Raw genomic sequence first — 25,004 nt, 5'->3', positions numbered from 1 at the left:
AAACAAAGGAAGCAGGTCTTGTTCTAGTTGAAGGATAAATAAATGAAAATTGTCCTGTCTACTCTGTTTTTGAATTATCGATTTTCAATTTTAACTCTTTCTTTTGCAACGAAGAACACACCATGTTCTTCCAATCTAACACTTTAAAAACAGAGTAAAATTTATGGACATTAATGCCTCTCATGCATTAATGTTCCAGTGACACTGTTAGACCCTGCCAAGTGTTGGCATGAGGAGCTTTATTACATTGGACATGGTGAAAGAATCACAGGTTGGGGACAACAAATATGGAGCTCGTGGGCCACTTCTAGAGTGAACAAGTGCATTCAGTTTTGTTCTCTCTGTTCATCTTGAAAGCAAAGGTGAGAGCCCAGAGAATGACAGGGTTAAATGTTAGTATAAAGTTTCTGTAAAGAAGACTGTCAAGTCTGAACATCACTGGTGAGCATGTTATTTGGGAAATAATCACAATATCAATGTAAACGAAATACAGTGTTATCTTTTAACTCCACTGCAAATATATAGTTTCAACCATCTACATTGTTGTGATTTTGTTACATTAAATGTAATATCAAACTTGGACTCCATTGGAAAATCATATTGGGACATCCCTGTTGTAAAATTTAGGTATAAATTTTAGGTATCCCACTTTTTTGTCTTTTTTACCAAACCTTACACTTGATGAAAATAACTGAACAGGTACATAAAAAGATGGCTAATTATCTATTATCTTATATCGCTATAACTCTGAAAGCCACAGATTACAAGCAAATAATAATAAAACCAGCTGGTTTAGTGATTTATTATTTGATTTATATGCTTAAAAAAATGAAAACTCCACCTGGAGAACTAACATTTTTCACAATTAGGTACAGATGCTCTTTGTTCCTTTATCATCTGTACAGTTGTTGTTTAGGAGAGGCCAACTGTAGTTACCAAAGAAGCAACAATATCCAAGACTGAGTGTTTCATTTATTTCAGTTCAGACTTCATAAATGGTTCCTTCTGACCAGCTGCAAGGTCTATTTTTAAAAACCTCTGCAAACGTACAGTGGATAATTCATAACTGTACTTGTTCTTGAAATACTGATTAGATCCACAAGTTGAGGAAGCTGAGACAATAATCAGCAAACCAATTGTTGGATGCAATGACACTGAAACTCCAGCTGCTAGTTTAAGCAAGAACCCATGCAAAAGGAAGTATTTTTTCTATTTTTTGTGAATCACAGCTGTGAATTTATGCCTAATCTGTTCAGATTTGCATGAGTATAATCTATATTAAAATATAAAACTCGAGTAAAAGATACCAGAAGCTTTAATGCATAACCTAAGGCAGTTTTATGTTTATTTGATAACTCAAACTTTTGGTTAAAAATATTATTCATTAAAAACTTTTTACTGAAAAACATTTACAAAATGTAAGATTTCTTTAATAAATACGCAATGAATAGTTGGAAAAAGCAGAAGACTTTGCCTTTTATTGTTCCAGACTTCCTGAGAAGCTTAGTCTGTTAACCAGATGAGATCAAAACCTTTCAAACCTTTAAGTGCTGAGACCTTATTAGTTTATCAGAAGTTATGTATCAAACTTGTCTGCTTGTGACTGCCAGATTTCTGCTCCACTCAAACTTCCCAGACAGCTCCTGTTTTCTGTAACTTGACATTTATTAACAATTCCCACTCTTGTTACATTTCTCCTTATTTCCCCTCCAACATACCTTTTTTCTGACTCTTAAAAACTAGTTCTCCTTCCTGGAGTTTATTGAGGTTTTTAATAGCATTCTTACATGTTTAGCCTGTCAGTCAACATGTAAGAACATTTCAATCTGTGATGTCCAGGTTTTTCTACTTTTAAAAAAGCCCCACACTGAGAGAGACAACAAATCTAAGAAACACACGCATGCAGCATACCATGACGGCAGACAGGGCAGAAACCGATCCCAGACAGGTCATGCCTGTGGTGTAACTTGGATCCAACATGTAGGGAACCATCCCACCGACGCTAGCAGCCATGAGCGTGGCATTGAGAGCGTGGCGGGCGGGGAGCATCAGAGGAGCGCTGTTCAGGATGCCTGCAGAAAAACAGAGGAGAGAAGGCAGGTGGGTATAAAGCAGAAAAATAGATGTGTTTAATCATTTTAAACACATAATGCAGAAGTAGGCACACACTCTGTTTATTCTACATAATGTAGGCCTATCCTACTTCCTATCTGCAGAGTGTATTTATTGTGATGATGTGGAATGACAATGAAATACAAAAATTCAACCAATTTTTGTCTAAAAATCTGTCATGGAAAACAACCTGAAGCTTTACTAAAACTAATACTGCTCTAAAACTAAAACATGCCTATTAATTAGGCCGCTTCAAGGCCATTTACAATAAATCATACAACTGTTTTACTCATGATAATGATAGCCCATTAGTACTAATCTCTATACTTAACTTGATGGTGATGGAAGTCAAGAGTTCTCCACCACTTAGATCCATTGAGGTTGTAAGCATTAATTTATATATTTACAAGGAACACTGCACTGATGAAGGCAGAATCTCAAGCCAAGTTTCTATACACTGATCATTTTAAATTTCCATCCTTTGTAGATTCCAGTTTGTAGAGTTCTCTGTTGTGTTTTACAGATTTTTTTAAAACATAAACAATAAAGTTTCCTAATAAATAGATGGACAGATGATAAATAGATGGATACAAAAATCAATGGACGATGACAGGAGACAAATGGATGGATGTTACAAAAGGATGGATGAATAAAATGAACGACAGACTGTGAGATTGACAGATGGCTGGATTTAGGGATGAACATATGGATTAATAAATGGCAAAAAACAGAAGAAAAGACAGTAGAATGGATAGATTCAGTCGGACGCATGCATGGACAGACGAATGGATGGATGGATGATGCACACCACTTCCTGTACTCCTCCATAAACTGATCTTAGCAGCTAAAGGCTTCAGATGCCTCAGTTCTCAGACAGTTTTCTCAGCTCGTCTCACCTTGCAGTTTTCCGTACGCCACCAAAGAGCCGCTGAAAGTGATTCCGCCGATATAAGTGCCAAGGTAGGCGACTATCTTGGTCAAGTTGGCCGCGGGGTCCGTGGCAAAGTGAGGGTACTCAATCATATATTCGGCCACGCAGGTGAGCATCGCAGCCAGCCCGACCAAGCTGTGGAATGCAGCCACCAGCTGAGGCAAGTCGCTGATCTCAATCTTCTTGGCAATGGTCAAACCTGGAGATAGAAACATAAAAGATGAATAAAAAAAAAAAAACGCAGAATGCCCCTTAAAGACCCAAGCATAAATACCATGAGAATCACAAGCACGCACACTCAGAGTACTGCCGGGAAGTGAGCCCTGTGGAAGAGCCAGGTGCTGCTGACGAGGCCCACCTTGGGAAATGTTTCTGTCGGCCTACAGTGAGTGTGTTTGTGCGCACACATGTCCTGCAGGAAGCCTTTCAACACGGCTATATCTGGTAAAGAGCATTATTATTTGTGTGGATAGTTTAGTCTGGATTTCAGCTTTGTTACTGGAACAATTAGCATTTAAATGATCCAACTGTCCCAGAGTGGAGAGTTAGTGAGTAATACCTGACGCTGGTTGTTCAGATAGACCTCAGGCATCTGGAGAGTTAGTCATGCTGCGTTTGATGTAAACATCACAAACCCTGAGCACACCTGCTTCTTAATCTTCTTAAGCTTGGAAAACAACAGAAAGCCCCACGTCCATCTGCTACAGCACCATTCTTAAAGTATTAGGAACTGCCTTCAAGTCTCTCTGGTTATTCTGTTCAAGTAAATTCAAATACGCTCACCAGCCGTTCCACCCACAGCCATGGCTGCGCTCATCTGAGCCAGGAGCTCGGGACTCGGTTTGAGGGCACCCAGAGTGGCAGCCAGCCCTCCTGCGACTCCTATCATTCCCAGAGCGTTACCAAGGCGAGCGGTGGTCTGGTTGGAAAGACCTGCCAGGGCACCGACACAGCACAGGCCAGAGCCCAAGTACATCATCTGTGGAGGAAAAGAAGGATCTAACAATTCTAGTTGTACAACATCTGGATCAACAAAGGTACATTCAGAGGTCTGTTTTCCACTAGTTCTCATTCAGACCAGGCAAGTCAGTTGTTCCTCTTGTTTGGTCCAGAAGTGAACTTTTTGTTTTTTTTCCGTTTGGTGCAGTTTGCTTTCACATTTTGTTTTTTTGCATGTGGACTATCACTTGTAAACAAAGACTATCATCGCTCCTTTTAGACAGCATAAGTGCACTTATGTCCAGATCAAACAGGGGAAACAAACTCTGGTGCGCAGAACAAATGTCTCGGGTGTGAATACACCCTCAGACAAAATGTCCACAAATCCTCTATGAAAATATGGCTACGAAATCATCATCATTCTTCACCTGTTCTACATGGTATCCAGCTTGCAGAGCAGCTGCGTAGCCTCCAACAAAAACGCCGGCTGGAAGCAGGTAGAGGTAGTTGTGCTCAGGAGGATCAGTGGGACGTTTGAACATGTCCAGCATCCTCTGGGTCACCAGGAAGCCACCTGGGACGAGACAAAAAAATATATATACATGTATTTTATGTACTTAACAGACAACTTTGCAAAGAAATAAGGTTTAAATTTTATTTCAAAGAGCAAAATAAATAACAAGTGGAAAAAAATGGTTCAGGGGGAAAAGTGTGGAGGCTGCCAGTCAGAACACCTGAAAGAGGTCAATAGGTGCCACAAAGCCAACAGCTTCCACTTGTTGCCAAGTTCAATAACAAATTTCAGGAATTTAATGAGTCTACTTTATGTCACCATAACTATTTCAACAGAAACATCAGAAGTTTAAACCAGGGAGCAGTGTCCCAGTGTTTTACAAACAGATCACATTACTGTCTGGTATGATTGTAGCCACATGCACACACACATAAAAGGTGAACCTGAGGTTAACTTATGTTTCTATCAGGTACTCGTTGTTCGACGGAAAAATATCCCAGTTAAAAACACAGAATAATATATAGAGTACTATTACTGCAGACAAGTTTAAGTAAATATATTAATATGGAGGAATTTTATTGTATTTAAGCAAACAACGGCCAGAATCCAATAATATTCTTTTAACATTTCCTTTGGGTTTATTTTAACCAAGAATGACTCCACTGGTGGAAATAAAATAAAGGCTCCAAAAGGAAAAGAAATTTGAAAACCTAAACAGATTTTTTCTAAAGAGCTTTTAAATATTTAAGGTTTGAGGTTAGGGGTGGGTACATTAGGTTTAGGTATGAAACAAGGTGAGGGTTAGGCTTCCAGATCTATTAACTTAAATTTAGTTTAACTTGTAAATTATTTGTATGCATATTTTGTGCCTGGGTGTGGCTTAAGTGTCCCCCCTTCAATTATCATTACAAACTCCAAAACACTTGCAGGCTCCCGTTGAAAATGAGGGTAAAAGCATATCTTCTCTATGTTCCTGTTGTACTGAAAATAGTAAACCTTCCCCTCCTGTTAGTAGCAAATGGAGCAGATTATAGAAAAAAAGCCGAAATACTAAACGTCCAGTGCCTGAATGCATAAATACCTGTTCATTTAAATATTTCATATTTAAATTATATATTTACAGACAGCATAAAACCAGACCTTAACACTCTAACTTTTATAAATGAAAAAATATATATGTTTTGTTGAATAAGACGAGTTAAGTGAGCTATTTTCCTCAATTGATAAAGAATAATACCCCTTTTAAAAATATAAACACCCGGTTTGAAGTTTATAAAAACAAGCCAGGTGCCACTGGTGCCATTCTTTTTATGCAGATATTGCACAGAAACATAAAGAACTGCTAAAACCACCCTTCTGCATTGCCTTTATAATTAAAAACATTTCTTATTTGGTTTTATAAGAGCAGCAGTAGACCAAAGAGCCACATGTGGTTCTGGAGCCTCAGGTTGCAGATCTGTGCTCTTTGAATTTTGATGTAGTTAATTTAGATATTATCACTACATACTAGAGCGGTGTGGGTCTTTCTGTGTTTTGCGGTAGTTTCAGAGTCCGCGTGGACACGGATATTTGTATAAAAGTAACAATAACATCCCTCAGCTAGAGACTCAGATTATATTTGGGCCCTGTTTGCATATGCAAAGTTAAACTGTTTAGTGTAAATACTTTTTAAATGGAAAAGTACAGTGGTTACGCTATATCTGTATATTCCAAAGAACATAAAAGACCAAAATAGTTTATGTAAAAATCAACCTTTCACTTGAGTAAGTGCTGTGTTTTCCTACTGTATGAAAACCCAAAGATGCTTATCGTTAAAACTTAAAACTGAATGTGAATGGAGGGCTTTGCAATACTAAAAAATCTTGCGAAGGTAGTATTATTGGTAAATAATGTGTTGATAATATCAGTTGTGATAAAAGCATCGGCTGCTGTGAGACTCTGGCCAACTGGCTAAATATTAGCATGAAAAATACAAGTTCATTACACCTGGCATATACTGTATTAGCCAACAATTATTGGTACCGCCAGGTCATTTTTGTAAAGAAGAATTTGTTCTTAATAATTCACCTACTTACATAAAAGTTAAATAAAATTATTGGACTCCAACCAGTCCTATGTGATATGAATGTTGTGCAGACTGATATTGCAATGAAGATACAGTCGCTATATATTGTGTAGCTTTACTGACATCGTTATTTAACTGTAAAAAAAAAAAAAAAGTCCATAAATGCAAATGTTTCTCCACACTCTGTTTTCCCTTTTCCAAGAAAACCTGATGCAACACATCAGGGCAAAAACTGGATGTAGTTAATAAAAAACACTGATGTTCAATAACATAATTTTTTTAAATGAACTAAATTTTATCAGTGAGCAAATTAGGCATTAGATTTCAGGTTCTGTTTTGAGAGAATGAGATTTCATGAGATGTTTTCCCATCTCGGTCAGCAGTGTGTTTCTTCTCATGAGAATTGTTTCTCATGAGTTTTTGGGAAAATTTGGCAAACTGCTTAAAAATGTGGAGCTGTCTCCAAAGAAAACATACAAAAAAAATAGCAAGTATGTAATACAGGGATGCCCAAAGTCAGTCCTCCAGGGCCGGCATCCTGCAGGTTTTAGTTCTCCCTGGTGGTACCAACAACCTTTTCAGCATGTCAGTGTTCTTCTTAGGCATTCTAACGAGCCATCATTTGATCCAGGTGCATAAAACCAGGGAGAGAACTAAAACATGCAGGATGCCGGCCCTCGAGGACCGACTTTGGGCACCCCTGATGTAATACATACCTTGTATGAGCTATGTTATAATCAATTACATGATGCCTGTCAGCTGTTCATTTACTTGCGTAGGTTTGGCCTGAAGGCCTCCTGTTAGCATACAGAAATTAAAGTGTGGAAGAACACAGTTTCCCAGGATTATTAGAGAGTGATGAATATACAAACGATTTCAGGAATTTATCATCGTAAAGGGAATTATTCAGGGGAGACAAATGACTGGATGTGTGTGGTCCAAGCCTTAGCCACTGGCTAAAAAGGGACAGCTGAAATTATGTTTTGGTGCAATCGACACAAACCAACTCGATCACCAGCGTGAGTTGATATATTTTTGTCTTGGCGTTGCTGTAGCTGGCCTGGGTCGCTAGGAGGAATCTGCATTTGGGTGACTCACCAGCAATGTTGACTGAAGAGATGAAGGCAGCAAGCACAGCCAATGTCTCTGCAGTAGTAGATGGCAAGTAGCTCCCTCCCATCAGGGACAGACCACCCACAGCTGTCAGACCTGCAGACCACATATACATACATATACGTGTACCAGTGTTCATGAAATTACATTTTCATAATAAAGGACATGGCAATAAAAAACTTGGCGAAGCTGGCGAATAAAAGGGAGGAACTCTAAACGTTGAATCAACACTTATTAGATTTGTTTATCAGAACCTCTACAGACACATTGCTCCGAAAACAGTTTGCCTGCCGGACTGGAAAAAGAAAGAGAGGGGAAGATAAAACGATAAAAAGCACAAAGAGAGAGTGTGTGTGTGTGTTTTAACCAAAAAGATTCAGGAAACCTTGATAACATCATCCCTGTAATGATTTACAGGCAGTAAATGCAATACACGGCACTGAGAACTTGCCTTCACACACATTTCTGTGCATTTTAGCTTGACTAACAGGTGTGTGCATTTGTGTGCATGCATGTTTGTGGTTGAAGTCTGCAATTCTAGATTAGCTTCTCAACAGAAGAAAAGAAGAAGTGGAGATTTGGCCTTATTTCTCTGCCAAACGCTAGCTTTACAATCATGTTTGTATATCAGGCCTTATACAAAGTTTCAAATGTTGCCAAACATCATTTCTCAACTTCTATTATGTAATTACAAGCTCATTTAAAATCTGTACTATAATCAAAGAGATGAACACAGCAAGAAACATGTAGATACAGTGCTAGAAGACAATCTGACAGAATAACAAGTTCTACAAACATCTGAATATAAGGTTTCTGCACATTTCTCATGTTAAATGACCATACATTCCCCATTTTTTAAGTACAAATACAAAGGTTCCCTGAACAAAAGACTGATTAAAGACAAACAGATGGATAGATGAATGGATGATAAAATGGCTGGACAAATGGTTGGAGAGATAGACAGCTGGTTGGATGATGAACAGTTGAACAGACAATAAATTATTAGATGAAAAGATCATGGTTGAGCAGACAAACACTTTTTCTAAAAGATCAGTGTGGATGGAATACATTCTAACAGTGTTTTGTAGTATTATTGTTACATTAGAACTACATTTCTTGGAAAAAGATTAATAAACAGCCAGACAGTAAAAGGGCAAGCTAGTTCAGGGCAGATCAAAGATGCAGATAATCAAAAACCGTCTCATATCCAGTTACACACCTAATGTGGAACCCAACGGCGTTGTCTGACCCCAACAATGAACATATCAGTCATATCACTTAGACAAACCTTGATGCCAACTATGACACATACGCAGGTGTATATTTGATCAACTTTGAAATCACAACTCTGAGACAACAATGAGGTCTCCTGAAACAAAGAGAACAGAGTCAGTGCTCTCAAGTAGATTAAAGTTTCTCTCCCCGGTCAACAGATATGACAGATGAGCTTCAGTTTTCGACTGGATATGAAACCAGTATCTAAAGAACCGAGGCTGACCCACCAGCCGGTCACCAGTGGAAGCAACACTATAAATGTTCCCTGAAGAATATAACTGTCCATCACTAAAACTCTAAACTCCACCAAGGTTCTCTAATGTCTGCTAATAATTGTGTTTTAGAGTATGTGTGTGTGTGGCTGAGCGTGTGTGTTTTAACAATGTCTGGCACAAAAACAACAAGATCTGACTGCGTCCATGATCCATTCAGTGACAGGAGTGAAACATTTACACAACTACAGAAGATCTGGATACAGAACAGACAGAGAAGGAAAAAAGAAGAACTAGGTGGCAGGCACAGGTCAAAGAGTCTTTGAAATAAACTTCAGACCCGTTCCCCTTGTTCAAGTAATGTTCAAGAAGATTTGTGGGGGTTTTTGCAATGAAATCATACATTTTTAAAAAGCAGCAAAAACAGGCAAAGAAAAACATCAACAGCTTAAGAGGTCATTCTGGATCTATAGTAACGTTTTAAATGAGTGTAAACTGTCCTTTGCTTGATAAACTGGTTCGCACGACAACTGAGCTCTAATGTCCGACTGTGTTCAAGAGGGAAGATCACCCTGAACCTGAAAGATCACCAACAGTGTGTTGCTTCCTGCTTCATCGTGATCAAAGCCCTGAGAACCTCTTCGACCTCTTGTCGACAAAAACAGAAGAGACTTTATATGCAAAACACTCAGTTTTCTTCTTTAGTCTGTAATTCTAACAAGGATGCTGCTCTTCAGTATTAGAATTAAAAACTCACAGCAAAAAATGTAAAAAAAAGTTTATGGAGCCTTTTGTTCCATATTTCCTGTAGTTTTGTTTTTTTTTAAAGTTGCTAGCTGCTACTTTTGCAGCCCTGTTTTTCCAAGAGTCAACAGATGAATGGGTCAATGTTACATGTCAGAAACTCATGTGAAAGGTTTGATATGGTCACCAACCTGAGATGGCGTTGGTGACAGACATGAGCGGAGAGTGCAGCGCAGGAGTGACTCCCCAAACCGTGTGGTATCCCACGATGCCAGCAAGACCAAAGGTGGTGACAATCTGGGTGAAGGCGGCGTTTGGAGCCGACAACCCCAGACCGAGCAGGGTGCCGATGCCTGTTACAGAAAGAGAGAACAGAAATCTATTAAATTTAAATAAAATTTTAACACAATTAATCACTTTGTTTAATATGCAAATCTTTGTATTGTATTTCTGATATGCCCGTAAGTCTGATGCACCAGCGGCATCCGCAAACAACAAAGATGGATGAAAAAGCCGCTGGGAGTTCAGATTTGCTTCAAAAAAACAATCTGAGGGGCGTGCTGTGGTGGCGCAGGGGGTTAGCACGCCCCACGTTTGGAGGCCTTAGTCCTCGACGCGGACGTCGCGGGTTCGACTCCCGGTCCCGACTCCCGGTCCCGACGACCTTTACCGCATGTCTTCCCCCCTCTCCTCACGCTCCTTCCTGTCTGCCTACTGTACGGGAAGATGCGAGCCACTAGCGCCGCAAAAAGCTCTTCGGAGGAAAAAACAAACAAACAAAAAAAAAAAACAATCTGATGGGAAGCTAGAAACAACTATTGTTGGAGTTGGCCTGTCCAGCAAAATCCTAAGATACAACCTCAATGCAAAACATGTTACAATGCTAATGTCAGCGTTCACAACCCACATTTCAATAAAAATGAAAAGGGGCCAGAACAATTCATCTGGTTCATCATGATGACTATGACAAATTATTGTTATAATACTTTAAAAGGTAAAATTATAGCACCCTTTGTGAAATCTGCATTTCTTTGCTGACTAGTAGCCATTTAAGTGTAAGTAGGTTTTAGCAGCAACCAACATCAGTAGCTGTGTGGCTTTCAGGAAACAACTCCAAGATCTAGACAACGAGTAGAAGCACAGAGCTACAGGTGGTGAACTTTCACCAAGCACTGTGTAGGACCCCTCACTAACGCTCTACTTCAAACAACCAGCATAAAACTGATTTTACAATGCACACTTCCTGAGACCAAAAGGTGTGTGTGTGTGTGTGCATGTGTGTGCACGCGTTAAAGCCTCCGAAATGTGCCTGTCACTTCTCGTCTCCTGCACACATTCCAGCAGTGACTTAAAAAGCGGCTTGTTAACCCATCCTTCACCTTTCAGCACGCCTCCACCTCCCTCAGGAGCCGCTGCTAACCATTAACAGTGATGAAAGAGAAATATGGACAATTTTCTCTAATGAAGAATCAAATTATAGTGGGACAATCAGACTCGCCCAGAACTACAAACCTGCAGTGTACAAGCTAGCTGTGGTGAGTGTAGCCTTGAAGGGGGAGACCTGTGCGGCCTTCTCGGCCTCCAACTCCTGGACGCTCTTGGGTTTAGGAGGAGCAGCGGTGGGAACGTTGTTGGGCTGAGGAGCGGGGAACAAGTTCTGTCCATTCTAGAAACGAAGACAAAAAAGAAGTAGCATGGAATAGATAATAAATAGAAGATGATAATTTACACCATTCAAAGCCGTTATATTATTTTATTGACTTAATTATTAATATATTAGAAATTCAAAGTGTGTTTTTATTTTTCTTCTAATTAAATTAAGGCTTATTAAGGACATGACCTTCATCTGTGGCTGAAACATCTTGAGAACACAGTGGAAAAGATCATGCTGTCTTGGAGTGACACCTAGTGACTACTGAAGGCACCTTCATTCTTTTAATTGACTAAGGTATCTACTATGTAAAATAAAAGTTATGCCTCATTCTTTCAGACTGCAAAACTTTCCAAATCAAGTTGTATAGATGTAACAGTACGTTTACTCATCCCGAAAGATTAAAACTGCATTTCCTGTGTCAGATTTTACAATAAGCCCAAAGATCTGGAGTGACAATAAATGGCAACAAGGATTTGGAGATATAATACTATCAAACATGGAGCAAACATGCATCTGTTTGGAACATGCTGTTTAGTGGAGGTCAACAAAAATGCCGCTTATCTTTGGAAACCTGATGTACTTTTATCTTTTGTCTTGGCGGACAAACAAAATATCAACTGGAAGAATCTCAACTGTTAACTGACAAGTTTAAAATATTCTTCTATTTATTATGTGCATATTGGAGCTTTTCACAATAAAAAACAACTGACATTTCCTTGATAAACAAAGAAATTTCATATACTGATTTTAGTTTTAAAAAATAACAAAATTGAGAGCATTTTTGTCCACTGTCTTACAAGCCTGATATTGGGTAAATCCTGATGTTTCACACCACGTAAATGGTGTGAATTATTAATTATCAATTTAGAAAATATTATTTTCTATATTATATTTCAAACACAAGTTTCAGAATATTGTAAATTTTTCATATTATATTACAAAAGAATACTTTCGTCTTTAAATGTAATCAAACGTTTTGTTTGACAAATTCCCTATTTTAGGTAGAGATGTGTGTTTATCATATCATTTATTCTTCATTGTGAAAGATTTATAATTGTAATAAGAAATGTGATTTATTGCGACAACAATAAATTCTAATTAATATTGTATGAAAAGTACCAAAATTGAAAGTATAGTCAAATATAGGATAAGATTTTTGGCGCATATCAGCCTCCCATATATTTTATTATTATTAAATCACATTTAATAGAAAAAAAATAGTTTTGTTCTACTTGCACTGTACTGGTGCATTAGAGTTTCCTCACTAACAAGTTTGATTTCTTTTGTTCTGTGAGTTATTTTCTGTTCAAATTCAGAACAAATAAACTTAGCACTTGTTTCTTTTTCTGTTGCACCGCAACTGTAACAAACCAAAATATAAACCAGACCGCAACATATGTGCACCATTACATAAATAACAGAGAGTGCATCACAAAAAGACAAATGTTTAGTCGAGCCCTCATACCTGCATGACAATCGATCCTCGCACAACGTGATCCATGGTCCCGTAATCAAATACATCCTTGACATCAAGGTAAAAGTTCTCCTTGTCTGGGCTGATTGCCCGCAGCAGCTTTGTGATGTTGTTGGAGTACAGAGTACTGGACTGTGTTGGCAAGCGGCTGGGCAGATCTGTGTAGCCAACGTGAGTCACTCCCTAAGACAATCACAAATTGAAAAATTTAGAAAAAGTAATACATATTACATATGTTATTTTTTCAAGATCTTTCCACTTTCTTGCAGTTTTTCTCGTAATGCTGCTGCTCTGCACTGACCTTGTGTACTGACAATTCTCCTGGAACTGTGGTCTCAATGTTTCCTCCGGCCTCAGCTGCCATATCCACCACCACAGAACCATCCTTCATGCTCTCTACCATTGGTTTAGTGATGAGAATTGGTGCCCTTCTACCTGCAGTATTACAATTTTAAGAAAAAGAAACACACCCAATTAAACATTACATTAAAAATGTAAAATGTTAAATGAAAGGCATCTAAAGCTGATGTAAATCTTTGGATCACGTCAACTATATCACCTATTTCCCTAACGTCAGTCTGATATTGTGAGAAATTCTCAATAGTTGGAGGAAAAACAACTTGTAGTGTACCTGGGATAAGAGCCGTGCTGATGACAATGTCCACTTCCTGACACTGCTTGGCGAACAGCTTCATCTCTGCCTCTATGAATTCCTTCGACATTTCCTTGGCGTAACCTCCCTGGCCTTCGCCCGACTCCTTTATGTCCACCTCCAGAGGCTCTGCGCCGAGAGATTTAAACTGCTCCAATGCTGCAGCTCTGGAAAAGACAAGAGATGAATGTGAAAAAAGGGGATACATTTGTTGGAAATCTGATTAAGGAACAAACATTGAATGTAATAAAAATTGTAAAAAAAAAGAAAGAAAATGTATTCATGAACAACACATGGCCAACTCTGTATTTTGAATTACAGGTCAAACAAAATACTTTATCTATACATTATGAGAAATGTGGATAATAATGAGAGGGAAATCAAACTGTGAAAAGAATATTTCCAAACATACCAACAAAACTATATGTTATGTAAATCTTTTTAAAAGCCTTCATCTCTAACTAACAAACAAATTTCTCAAAAACAATACGTCAATTTATTCAAATACTGCTCAGCTTGCTGTACAAACCTTTGTTTCTGTTCTAATGTAATTTTCAGGTGAATGATTCAGAACAACAACCGTGAACACCAACCTGGTATCAAATCCTCGGACAATGGCTCCCATGGCCCTGGCAGTGCCAGCAGCTGCCAAACCTGCCACACCTCCTCCAATAATCAGCACCTGTTCACAGAAAAGGCTGGGAGTGACTAAAGCAATGCTGCAGCACAGCTGCAAGGCAGTTTTAACCCAATAGATGGATAGAGAACACCAGATCGATTCACAATCACTCTGCTCTCACCTTTGCAGGTGGCACTTTACCAGCTGCTGTGATTTGTCCTGTGAAGAAACGTCCAAAATTGTTGGCTGCCAAGACGACGGCTTTGTATCTGAGGACAAAAATAAGAGAAAATTTTGAAGTTTAAGCAGAACATAGACAGTTTACTGAAAAACACTGTAGGAGTTGATAAAGTAATATTTAAAAAAAGTATGCAACTTATATATAAATATGATAGCATTATATAAGTACTGTTTAACTATGGAAATAAACTATTAAAAACAGGTTTTAACATCCCTGCTTCTATTTGCACAGCCTTTAATTTCAAGTAAGTAGTCCATTGCTGCTTTCAATGCACAAATATACACATATAATTTTTTTAAGTAGTTCTATTGACTTGCACATTTTTTTGCGCCTAGTATGTTTAATGACTGTCCAGTATTACTTTTTCCTACTCTATAAATTTCTCTTACAACTCAATTTCTTTGTCTTATCTTTTTCTGGTTTTATTTCTTTGCAACATGCTGATGATACTCCTGAATTTCCTCACTTTGGGACAATAAAGAAGGTTTCTCTAAGATATTTCTATTTTTTTTTTGCTTGTTGACCAAGATGTTTGTATTTTAACCGTGGCTATTAAGGTCTGGTATTCTCAATTAGAATATAAGCATGTTATGCAGGTATAACATATCTTCACATTAAAACATATTCTGTTCTATGAACCAAAACATGAAAATCTAAATGTAGAACATTCCAGCTTGTGTACCTACCCTGCAATGTTTGCCATGGAGCTCAGTGCATCGAAACCTTGGGCGATGGTGACCCTGGGCACCTGGTCCATTGCCAGGACCGTGGCGTTCTTCTTGGACAGCATGTCCATAAGTTCAGGGTTCTGAGCTGGGTAGATGAAACTGAGTAAAGTCGATGATTCCTTCATCAAGTCCACCTCATGAGCCCCCAAACCAGGGTTAAATGTGGGCGCACGGACCTGGAACCCGACAAATCCAATTGAGAAAAATACATAGACTTAATATTATAAATTCTAGACATAGATAGTTACTGGTATTAACTCAGTTTAATTACTTTTTAATTGCTTATTTTTTATATTATTATTTCTGTCTGCCTGCATTCGGGAGAAAAGTCAAAACCTTACAATAAGTCTAAATTAAAAGTAAATATGTAAATTAATTCTCACAAATTTCAGCTGTTTTATCAGCTATGAAAATATGTTGTGGGATGGAAAGAAAATACCGACTACAGATTAAATTAATTTTTCCTCTTCAGCCACTTCATATTTTTATATCCTCCTCCATCAGTTAAAGCCTACCTTCACCAACAAGTCGGACGCCAGCACATCTTTCACGTCTTTAATTGTTGCTCCGGCTTGAGCGTACTGTTCATCAGGGAACTTGGAGGGCTCTCCGGCTCCGGACTCCACAACGACATTGAAGCCCTGCTTGATGAGAGCCTGGACACCAGCTGGAGACAGGGCCACACGACGCTCGTTCTGGAAAATTTCTTTGGGAACGCCAACGGTGAGTTGCTTGTATGGGATTCCTGGAAAGGCAAATAACAAAAGAGATTTGAGATAAGGTCAAACTGTTCAATGATTCACATTTCATGACATTTTATGGCTGACTGATAGAAACGTGGAAAATAGAAACAAACAAAAGCTTTACAATCAATGTGATGATTTTAAAGACACTGAATCTATTTAAGTAAATCTTTTGAACATTTTTCAAAATTACAAATTGACACAAAACAGTCAATAAAACATACTAGAATTTTTTTTTAAGCACATAAATGAGAACCTGCCAGAAGAAGTCAGAATAGGCTACATTGCAGAAGACTAATCTATTTAAAAAAAAAAAAACAACTTCCAGTCCCTTAACTTATTAGCTAAGAGTATAACAGATATTTCACCATGTGCATTACATGCACTATTGCTTTTTAGAGGTTGCTTTTTACCACATGTAATTAAACTGAATAAACATTACCCTGAAGTTCAGACTGTTTTCTATAAATCCAGTGTGTTCAAAATATGGCCTGCAGGTTATTTGTGGTCCTCTGAATAATTTAGTGCGGTCTATGACCACAATTCAGGAATGGTACAATTGTGGCCTGCCAGAAAAGATCATTGATGCAAATGGAGACTACTTTTCTTTTTTTTTTTTAGTCTAACTAAAATGTATGTCAGGTACAACACATTTGTCTATAACAATTTATAAATTCTTTTTCTACAACACCAAAAAAAACACAAAATTACCTTTTGGTTTCCTGAAAATATTGCAAGTTCAGTTTTACAGTATTATGCTGTTGTGTTTGTATAATATACAGTTAAGCTTAAAGATAATCATACTCCTTGCAGATTTAAGTTTAAAGTAGTGATTTAACTTTGCTAATATTTTTATTCTAACTGCAAAAATTATTATTGCTTTGCCAAAATCAAGCCAGAGTCCTGACTTGAATCTAATAGAGACTCCAAAGATTACAATGATGGCAAGAAGACCTGAAACTAATCATCAAAATACCAGTGAAAACAAGCCAGTGATTATAAAAGTGGTTTGACTGCAATAATTCCAATATTTGTTTTTTTTCCAATTGATTATTAATAAGGGCGTTGATAACATTTTATTACTTTTTGTAATAAAATACAAAAACAACACCCCTTTTCCATTCAATTATCCAATTAGATTTATTGAAACCAATTTTAAATCAAAATCTTCCTATTATTTCTGGGTTGAAAATACATTCCTGAGATTTAAACTGGTATAAAAAGAAGGCAAACAACAACAGAACAAAGTAAATTCTGCGCCATCTTAGAAGAAAGTTATTTCTGAATCTTTGAGCAACAAGCAGGTCACATGCTGCATTAGCAGCAATGGAAAATTCCACCTCAGACCTTTTTTTCCCCTTCTCTTCATATAAACACAAGTGTGATACATTTCTGTTTCCTTCCCTTTTCTTCTGTGAGAATCCATCTCAATACCAAGATACTTAAAGGGATTTTAAGTGTCTAAAAATCTAAAGGTCAATAATACAATTTTATTGGGTGTTCTCTTGTTTTAATCCCAGTATAGATAAGTCCATAGAGGTCAAAGCTAGGTCAAATCAACACACAGCACTGTGCCTGCTCTACAGAAACTTATTTGTAGCGTTGTGTTCAGGACAGATGCTGCCAGCTGTTACTGGACCTGTCTGAACTGCAGGAATGTCAACCTGTCACCATAAACCAGAAGGAGAAGCAAACACATGCAAACATTAAGCTCCTGCAGGCAGCTAGCACCGGTTCATCGGACACACTTCCTGGCTGCTTCAGATTAATGGCGGCAGTATCCTCAAAGTGATATTGAAGCTCAAAAACAATACAGGTAGCACTTCCAGTAGTACTCTAAAAAAATTGTCCTCAGTTTGATTATTCATGCCTATATTTTTACAGAAAGAACACATTTTTTAAGCAGCTATTTAAAGATAACAATGCAATGAAGAACAATTAACAGGTAATGCTACTATAAATAGAGATGACAAATTAAACTGCAGTACGGGAGCAACTTTGAACTTTTAAAAAAATCAGGAGTAAAAACAACAACTCAGCTAAAGCCATCCAGCTGAAACACAAACTCATGACACTTTCCACCAAAGCTACAGGTGGTGTTGCCTTCTTGTTTGTAGCAGTAGGTGATACTCACATCCCCATTTTGTCATATATGTATAGTAAATAGTAAAGTGGGGGAACATAGATAAAAGGTTTTCACAAATTGTACAAATAAAAAACAGAAAAGAGTGCCATATCTCAGTCTAAGGTCTGTATTTAGCTCCATATTTCTTCTCATTAACCCACCCATCTTGCCTGTCCCTGCTGATGAAAAGTATTCCCACATCATGATGATGCCACAACCGTGTCTCATTGTGGGTATGATGTAAATGGCTTACAGAATGTCACAATTGCTTTCATTATTCTGTAAAATGTGGATTTATACTGAGATAAAATTAATACAGGCAAACACTATTTATGAAGGTAGGAGGCATATCTGTAGTTTTAGACTCTAACTTAGCTAATTGTAAAATGCACTTTGTGAGAAACTTTGCTAAGCAGAGACAAAACCTTAGTATATATGTAAGACTATTGATACATGTATGAGTTTTACCATTTTTATTATCTCAAACCACCAGATTGTTTGAAACAGTTGTATTTCCTCAGGTTGCAGATTATATCTGAAAATCAGCTTTACTCCAGGAAAGTGTCAACATTACAACTGCATGCTTTCAATGCACACTGTACAAAAATCAGTGTGTAGTGTTAGAATTTCATGGCAGCAAACACAACATGACTGTGCTGAAAGTCTTCACTAAAGAATTACTTCTCCAGCATGTTGCTTAGGACTGTAAATGTAATTTGTAATATGAAACCTTACTTTTATTTGATTATTTTTGGATTAAACTTTGTGTCTTACCTGGACCTGTGCTCCGCCAGAGCGCTTGATGAGTCCGGAAAAAGCGCACACATGTTGATTTGATGGCAGGGCTGGTCGGCACCTTCACGGATGAGACGCCCCCGAGCACTGGGGCTGAGCAGCTGGACACCACGACGCGCAGGAGGCTCGCCATGGTGCACGCACACCTGACACTCGCACTGCAGCAGGAGCTCAACAGGACCGACAGCAGGCGTCCTGGGGAGGAGACACGATGGATGTGTGCCAGCAGAAAAACAAAGCAGGGGGTGGGGAATTAGTAGAGGTCAGGAAAGAATGGATCCAAGAAGGTAAATAGACAGGTCAATACATTTTCTGACACTATCAGGGGATTTTAAACAGAAAAATGTTCAACCCTGCAGGAAAAGAAGGCACAATTGCTATTTTGTCTGTTTGTTCCCTATAGCTTTAAAGAGGGAGGAGTGGGGTTATGTTATGTGCATTGGCAAAAAAAATCACAACCAACCATTCACTTAGGTTGTTGCTCACTGACCAATACCAAGCATGTGGGACAGCATGTTTACTGTACAACAAGATAATCAAACAGGCTAAACTGGACTTGGTGTCTGGTATAGTAAGGTTTAATCTAGACGTAACTGGTTAGCAACAGGCTATAAACTTCTCTCTGCCACTCTTTGACCTCAATAAAGAGGACAACTAAGCGTAGATGCTAAGCACACACGCACACACAAAGCAATGTGAGCACCAAAATCAAAGTAAAATGAACCGACATTACAACTTGTCCCAGCAGAAAAAGACAAGTTTGGGCAAAACGTATTCATTTGTTTTTTAACTACCTCCTTCAGAGCACTTGTCAAGCGGTAATTTGCTATTACCAGCTACTCAATTATATTTCCTGCTAATAATATGCTGCATCTTGTGAATTCTTTATGGCGATTTACTGCAAAAAAAAAAACTTTTTAATTTCATATTTATGTATAAATTATATTATTGATCTAACATAGTTTTAGGAAAGCATAGATCAAGCTTTTCCTCACCACTAGCAATTTCTCACTTCCATTGTGGTCTGACTTACTGATTCTCACTGGATCCTAGATTTTTATTATAAGGACAAGAACAAATCAAATTGTGTAAAAATGTGAAAAGGAATTAAATAATCATATTTATTCAAAAACACTATGTATCTCAGTAATGACTGCTGGCACTTGATGTAAAAATGATGGAGGTTTGTGGTTTTGATGCATTTAAAGATTGAAGGGAACTCAGATTTTATGGGGGGGGTTCTCTCTTTTTGGTGCATTTCTACATGCTATTGAATCTAATTGAACAATTTTAGCATCCCCTGTAGTGTATTCAAATTAGACTGATCACTTAGTCTTCAAAATCACTTAGAAAGCATAGTTGACTCTACTTAATTACAGAGAACCACTCAATTTATATATATTCCTTTATTTAATCAGGTAACCCCGTTGAGATCTAGATCTCATTTTCAAGAGGGACCTGAGCAAACAATTTGCAATTACATAGCAACCTGGTTACAAGAAACAGGCTTAAATTTAAGTTAGCAATGGAGTAAAATTATAAAGATTTGACCATTTTGAAAAAGAGTATGTAGTATCATGTTTTTCATTCATGCATCTTGTACTTTTTATAAATCAGGTTAGAGAGATCTGGCTAACAGCTGCCCGTTCACCTCTAAATCCAGGGAAAGTAACAACTCAAATCAATGACTTCCCCGCAACAGCATTGTTTTCCAACAGTGTTATTCACAGAACCTGTGTGAATTTATTGTGCTTTAGTCAGCAATGGAGTTCCTCTGTGCGACACATCCATGCTGACTCCACCGCTTTCTTTTTTTTTGTCCCCTCTCTCTGCAGAACAGAGGAGCTAACATGAGCTAGCTAACCGGCTGGCGCGCTGAGTGGGGTAGAAAAATAAAAATCCCCAGGCTTTCATTGTAGTGGGCGATGAGTCAAAACAGGACCACTGCGCATTCAAATGTACCCGAAACTAAATAAATGCAAAGTGAAAAGTGGGACAAGTGACGTTAATGACGAATACCTTCACTGACCTTTGCAGACAGTCCGGGATCTGTGCAGCACAGCCGACTTTCCGTCGACCCGGAAGGAGTCGGCAGAGAAACATTGACGTGTTGGCACCGCGGTCAGTGACGGGGCACAGAAAGAAAAAAAAAACTGTCGTAGCTTGTGTATTTCAGCTCCTTATAATTAAAGTGAAAATGTAATAATTTTGGATGTTATTACATTTATTAAGCGATGCGGAAAGCATGTTCTGAGGCTAGATTTGACGTAAATGTAAACTGTAAAATGAAAACTGCACTACATAGATATAAACAGATAGACAATTATAAATAAACTCCCCAATGAACGCATTAGTCAAAAATACTCCAAGTCAACTATTGCAGGTCATTTCAAAATAAATTGTACTGAAGGTGCACGTCCATATCCTTCCACGGTGTGTCGCTTTATTATAGCCCAAACTATGAAGAACATTTTGTTCCGCGTTCTGGACGAGCCGTCGATTCACTTTTCATATTATGTTTATAAGGAGATGAAAGACAAAACAAATGTGAAAAATGATCCTTAGGGTTAGTACAAATGACAATTTCATTTATTAAGGGGAAAGAAGCTGCACAAACCTTGGCAGAAACAACTTACTTCAAGCAACTTGCAAAGAAACTTTTAATCACTATGGAGAGATATCACTTCTCTCTACGTTGGAAAATTGCTTTATTCAGGCTAAACTGGAGAGACTTTGATAATAAATTAGCTTTTAAAGGTCACATCACAGCATCTTGTTTAGATTTAGAGTCCAGACTTTGACTAGGCCACTCTAAGAAGGATTTTTGTTTGGTTTTTGAGGCATTCAGAGGTTGGCCTGCTGTTGAGTTTCTTTCAGATCATTGTTCTGCTACATAAGACATCATGGTACTATCAGTCTTGCCAGGCATCCACACCCTGTATCGTCATTCAGTTGTGATCAACAGTACGAAGATACAGCACTCCATAAGAAAAGGCAAAGCTTCTGAGTTTAATTTTGTATTTATAAACAAACAAAATTTTAAAAAATCATTAAACATCAACAATCACAAATTAGGCTAAACATTTTCTATTCCTTTTTGATAGTTGCCAATAGTGGCACACTTTGAGACAACATGTTCCAATAGTGAGGTTCAGTATGTCAAATATGACACATTTTAGAACCACAAATGGTTTGTTGCTAAAACGTACAATGGGACAAAACACATTTTTCAAAATGTCATACTGTAAAAAGCACAAACTGAAACTAAATGCAAGGTTTCATTAGTGTTTCTGGTGTTTAAAATATTTTTGTAAACAAACATATTAATTTTTTCACTGTTTGAGGGGGTATTTTTAGGAAACACACAGGAGTTTCATGGGGATGACATCCCAATAATAGGATATTTTTATCAGTGTGTTGCAAAATGTTCTGTTCCAATGAAGAAAATACTAAGTGGGTGGTAATATGATCAATGCACTGTCTATGTTCTGAAATTATTTTCTTTCCTTTTTGGAAACTTCTTTGTCATTTCTTGGATGATTTTAATATTTAAATCCCACATCACATGTCATGTTACCCTTTCTTTGGCCTCAGACGCAATAAATGTGCCTGGGATAAGGTTTTCACGAATGTTCCTGCTGTTTCTATCTGTCTGTTTTTGTGCACTGCAGTCTTGTCAATAATTTGCAAAATAGCCCTGGTTTAATAACTTTATATACTGCACACATTGGTTTGTGTTTGAACTCTGACACATTTAAAACTTGCAGGACAGAAGAGAACTGTATTGACTGTATTCTTCGACTTTCACATGATCATCTGGTTCTCTTTATCAGGCGCTGAGGGAAGAATGCATAGTTGCTTTTCTTGCGTCGTGTTCTAGCATTGCACCCGCAGATAGCTCTTCTAAACAAATTGTCTGTTTTTTTTTCAGTTAGAAACTATAAAAAATGAAAAGATTGAGACACCACTTTGAGTTCAAGGGACAACCGGAAGAATATATTTACCATCTTTATTAAAAGTGGTTTTGGCTCAGTTGTAACCTAGCACTCAATGATATTTTCTTCCATGCACATCTAGCTTGTAGCTGTTTCAGATAACACCGAACTGAAACAAACAAAATAAGCCTGTGTTTATTCATAAATAATTAAATTTTACAAAGGAGAACTGGTATGTTATTAGCACTTTCGGCTCAGCAAGAATGAATATTCGACCAGACGATCAGCAGATCACTCCTCAAAGTTTCCACATTCAGTTAAACATCCTTTGACACGACATCTATTTTTCGTTTCGGCTCTGATAAGCTCAATAACACCCAGAGCGAGTGAGGTTAAACAAGAATAGTAGTTGTGTTGCAATCTGAAAGTTGTTAGTTCTTTCCAGTCACTATCTACTGCAGTGTTTCTCAACTCTGGTCGTCAAGGCATATTGACCTGGATGTTTCAGATGTTTCCCTGCTTCAACACACCCCATTTAGATGATTGCAATTCAGCAAAAGCCTGTTAATCATGCAGGGCAGTGTGCCTTGAGGACCAGAGTTGAAAAACACTGATCTACTGCATGGTTTTCAAATAAGTATGGCGACAGTTGTCGGGAGAAAATGGGGCATCTGTTCATCAACCTGTTTCTTTTGGAAACTGTAGTATTTTTTGTGTTTTTATTTAAAAAATATATGAAACTTGTGCAACATAATTTCATTCTGCATTGTATCTTTGAGGTGGTGCTGAATTACAATAAAGTAAATCTTGAATCTTGAAGGCCAAGTTCTATGTCGTTCAGTATGTAAACATTTCAAGTACTATCAGCTGTGTTGTTGGCTTGTGCCGAGTTTCTTTGCTGTAAGCTTTTTTTTTTTGCATAGTTACTACCTTTAGGCATTGAAATTAAAATAAATACGTACTCATACAAAGAGTAATTGAATTTACCTTTCTGGAAAATATAAAAATGAATAATTAAAGAAGAAACAAATCACAGATACAAGATACAGATTAAATACACAATGCATCACATAAACACGAAAACAAAATGTACAATTTATGAAAAACTACTTTTTGGATGCAACTTGGGTCAAACTAAATATGTCTCCTGATTTTATGGTGTATTATTGAGTACTCTACAATATTTTTGCATTTGGTGATACACATATATGAGGTTAAACATTGTGGGGTGCAACTGTGAAAAAATTGTTTGGTTTGTTTTGGAACTAATTCTTAAAGACTAATTTGGCTTTGCACAAGTTTTTCTTTTATAGTCAGCATGTTTTATCCCGCTTGAACTTTTTTCATATTCACCATCTGTTCTCATATTTGAGTGTATTTATGGGTTTACTGTCATTTCCCTTTCTGTCACCATTTTTGGACATCTGGCTGAAGAGTGAACTTCCTGCTTCTTTTCTCCCTCTGGTCACTTTTGTAAGCTTCATTTCTCAGTTGTTTTCCTCTATTACACAAGACAATCAGCAAATTATCTTCTTTTCTAATTAAAATCCATAAATATGTCAAACAAGTTGCATCACTCACAAGATAAGTGATACTAATTTTTTTATCTAACATTTTCTTAGCTCTGCATTTGTTTCCAGGGAACACTCTGCATGTGAATATCTGCTCTCTTGATTAAATGTGTCGCAGGCTAGTTCCTTTCACTCTGACCAACTTTCTGACTTAAGTTGTGCAACAACAAGCTTCTTTGACATATACAAGTTCAAGTTTATTTGGGTATACAGCAATGTAGTTCAAAGTGCTTTCAAAAACTTTGAAACTGGGTTAATGTACTGCATTTTTCTGGTTTTGGTGAGAACGCGAGCAGCAGTGTTCTGAATCAGTGTTAAGTGCAAATGTGCACATGTGCATTTATTGTAGCACTGGTTAGAGTGCATCTGTGATGATTGTTGGATTGAAAATAAACAAAAATGTGTCTTGTTCAGACACAGATAATGTATGTGCATGCATGAATATAAGAGTGAGAGAGAGAAAGAGAGACAGTGAGAGATTTTTTTTTTCCTCAAGAAAAGTCTTTGAAGTTGCAGAAAATTCCAGGAGTTTCCTGTTAACAAGCCTGGACTATAATGTGAA

At 37.6% G+C, this 25,004-nt stretch overlaps 1 protein-coding gene across 3 annotated transcripts in view; it reads right to left on the bottom strand.

The window, feature by feature from the left end:
* nnt (nicotinamide nucleotide transhydrogenase) overlaps window positions 1-21,063 on the bottom strand; it is a 30,482-nt gene extending 9,419 nt beyond the window's left edge. The window contains exons 1-16 of one of the 3 annotated variants that reach the window (XM_028025234.1): window positions 20,966-21,063; window positions 18,916-19,131; window positions 15,789-16,018; window positions 15,232-15,449; window positions 14,486-14,573; window positions 14,279-14,367; window positions 13,665-13,852; window positions 13,335-13,468; window positions 13,025-13,216; window positions 11,418-11,571; window positions 10,097-10,258; window positions 7,660-7,770; window positions 4,411-4,556; window positions 3,827-4,022; window positions 3,009-3,242; window positions 1,912-2,072 (exon numbers count right to left, since the gene is read on the bottom strand). In XM_028025234.1, the coding sequence (XP_027881035.1) occupies window positions 1,912-2,072; window positions 3,009-3,242; window positions 3,827-4,022; window positions 4,411-4,556; window positions 7,660-7,770; window positions 10,097-10,258; window positions 11,418-11,571; window positions 13,025-13,216; window positions 13,335-13,468; window positions 13,665-13,852; window positions 14,279-14,367; window positions 14,486-14,573; window positions 15,232-15,449; window positions 15,789-16,018; window positions 18,916-19,069 (2,457 nt within the window). In that variant the 5' untranslated portion in view covers window positions 19,070-19,131; window positions 20,966-21,063. Of the gene's footprint in view, window positions 1-1,911; window positions 2,073-3,008; window positions 3,243-3,826; window positions 4,023-4,410; window positions 4,557-7,659; window positions 7,771-10,096; window positions 10,259-11,417; window positions 11,572-13,024; window positions 13,217-13,334; window positions 13,469-13,664; window positions 13,853-14,278; window positions 14,368-14,485; window positions 14,574-15,231; window positions 15,450-15,788; window positions 16,019-18,915; window positions 19,132-20,955 lie in introns of those variants that run through there. The other 2 variants (XM_028025235.1, XM_028025237.1) reach the window with 2 other exon arrangements.
* Between the last annotated feature and the right edge of the window lie 3,941 nt (window positions 21,064-25,004).

The sequence above is a fragment of the Xiphophorus couchianus genome, chromosome 8 (genome assembly GCF_001444195.1).
Source record: "Xiphophorus couchianus chromosome 8, X_couchianus-1.0, whole genome shotgun sequence".
NCBI classification, from domain to species: domain Eukaryota; kingdom Metazoa; phylum Chordata; class Actinopteri; order Cyprinodontiformes; family Poeciliidae; genus Xiphophorus; species Xiphophorus couchianus.
The sequence above is the reverse complement of the archived record's forward strand: the minus strand, read 5'-3'. Positions and strand labels throughout refer to the sequence as shown.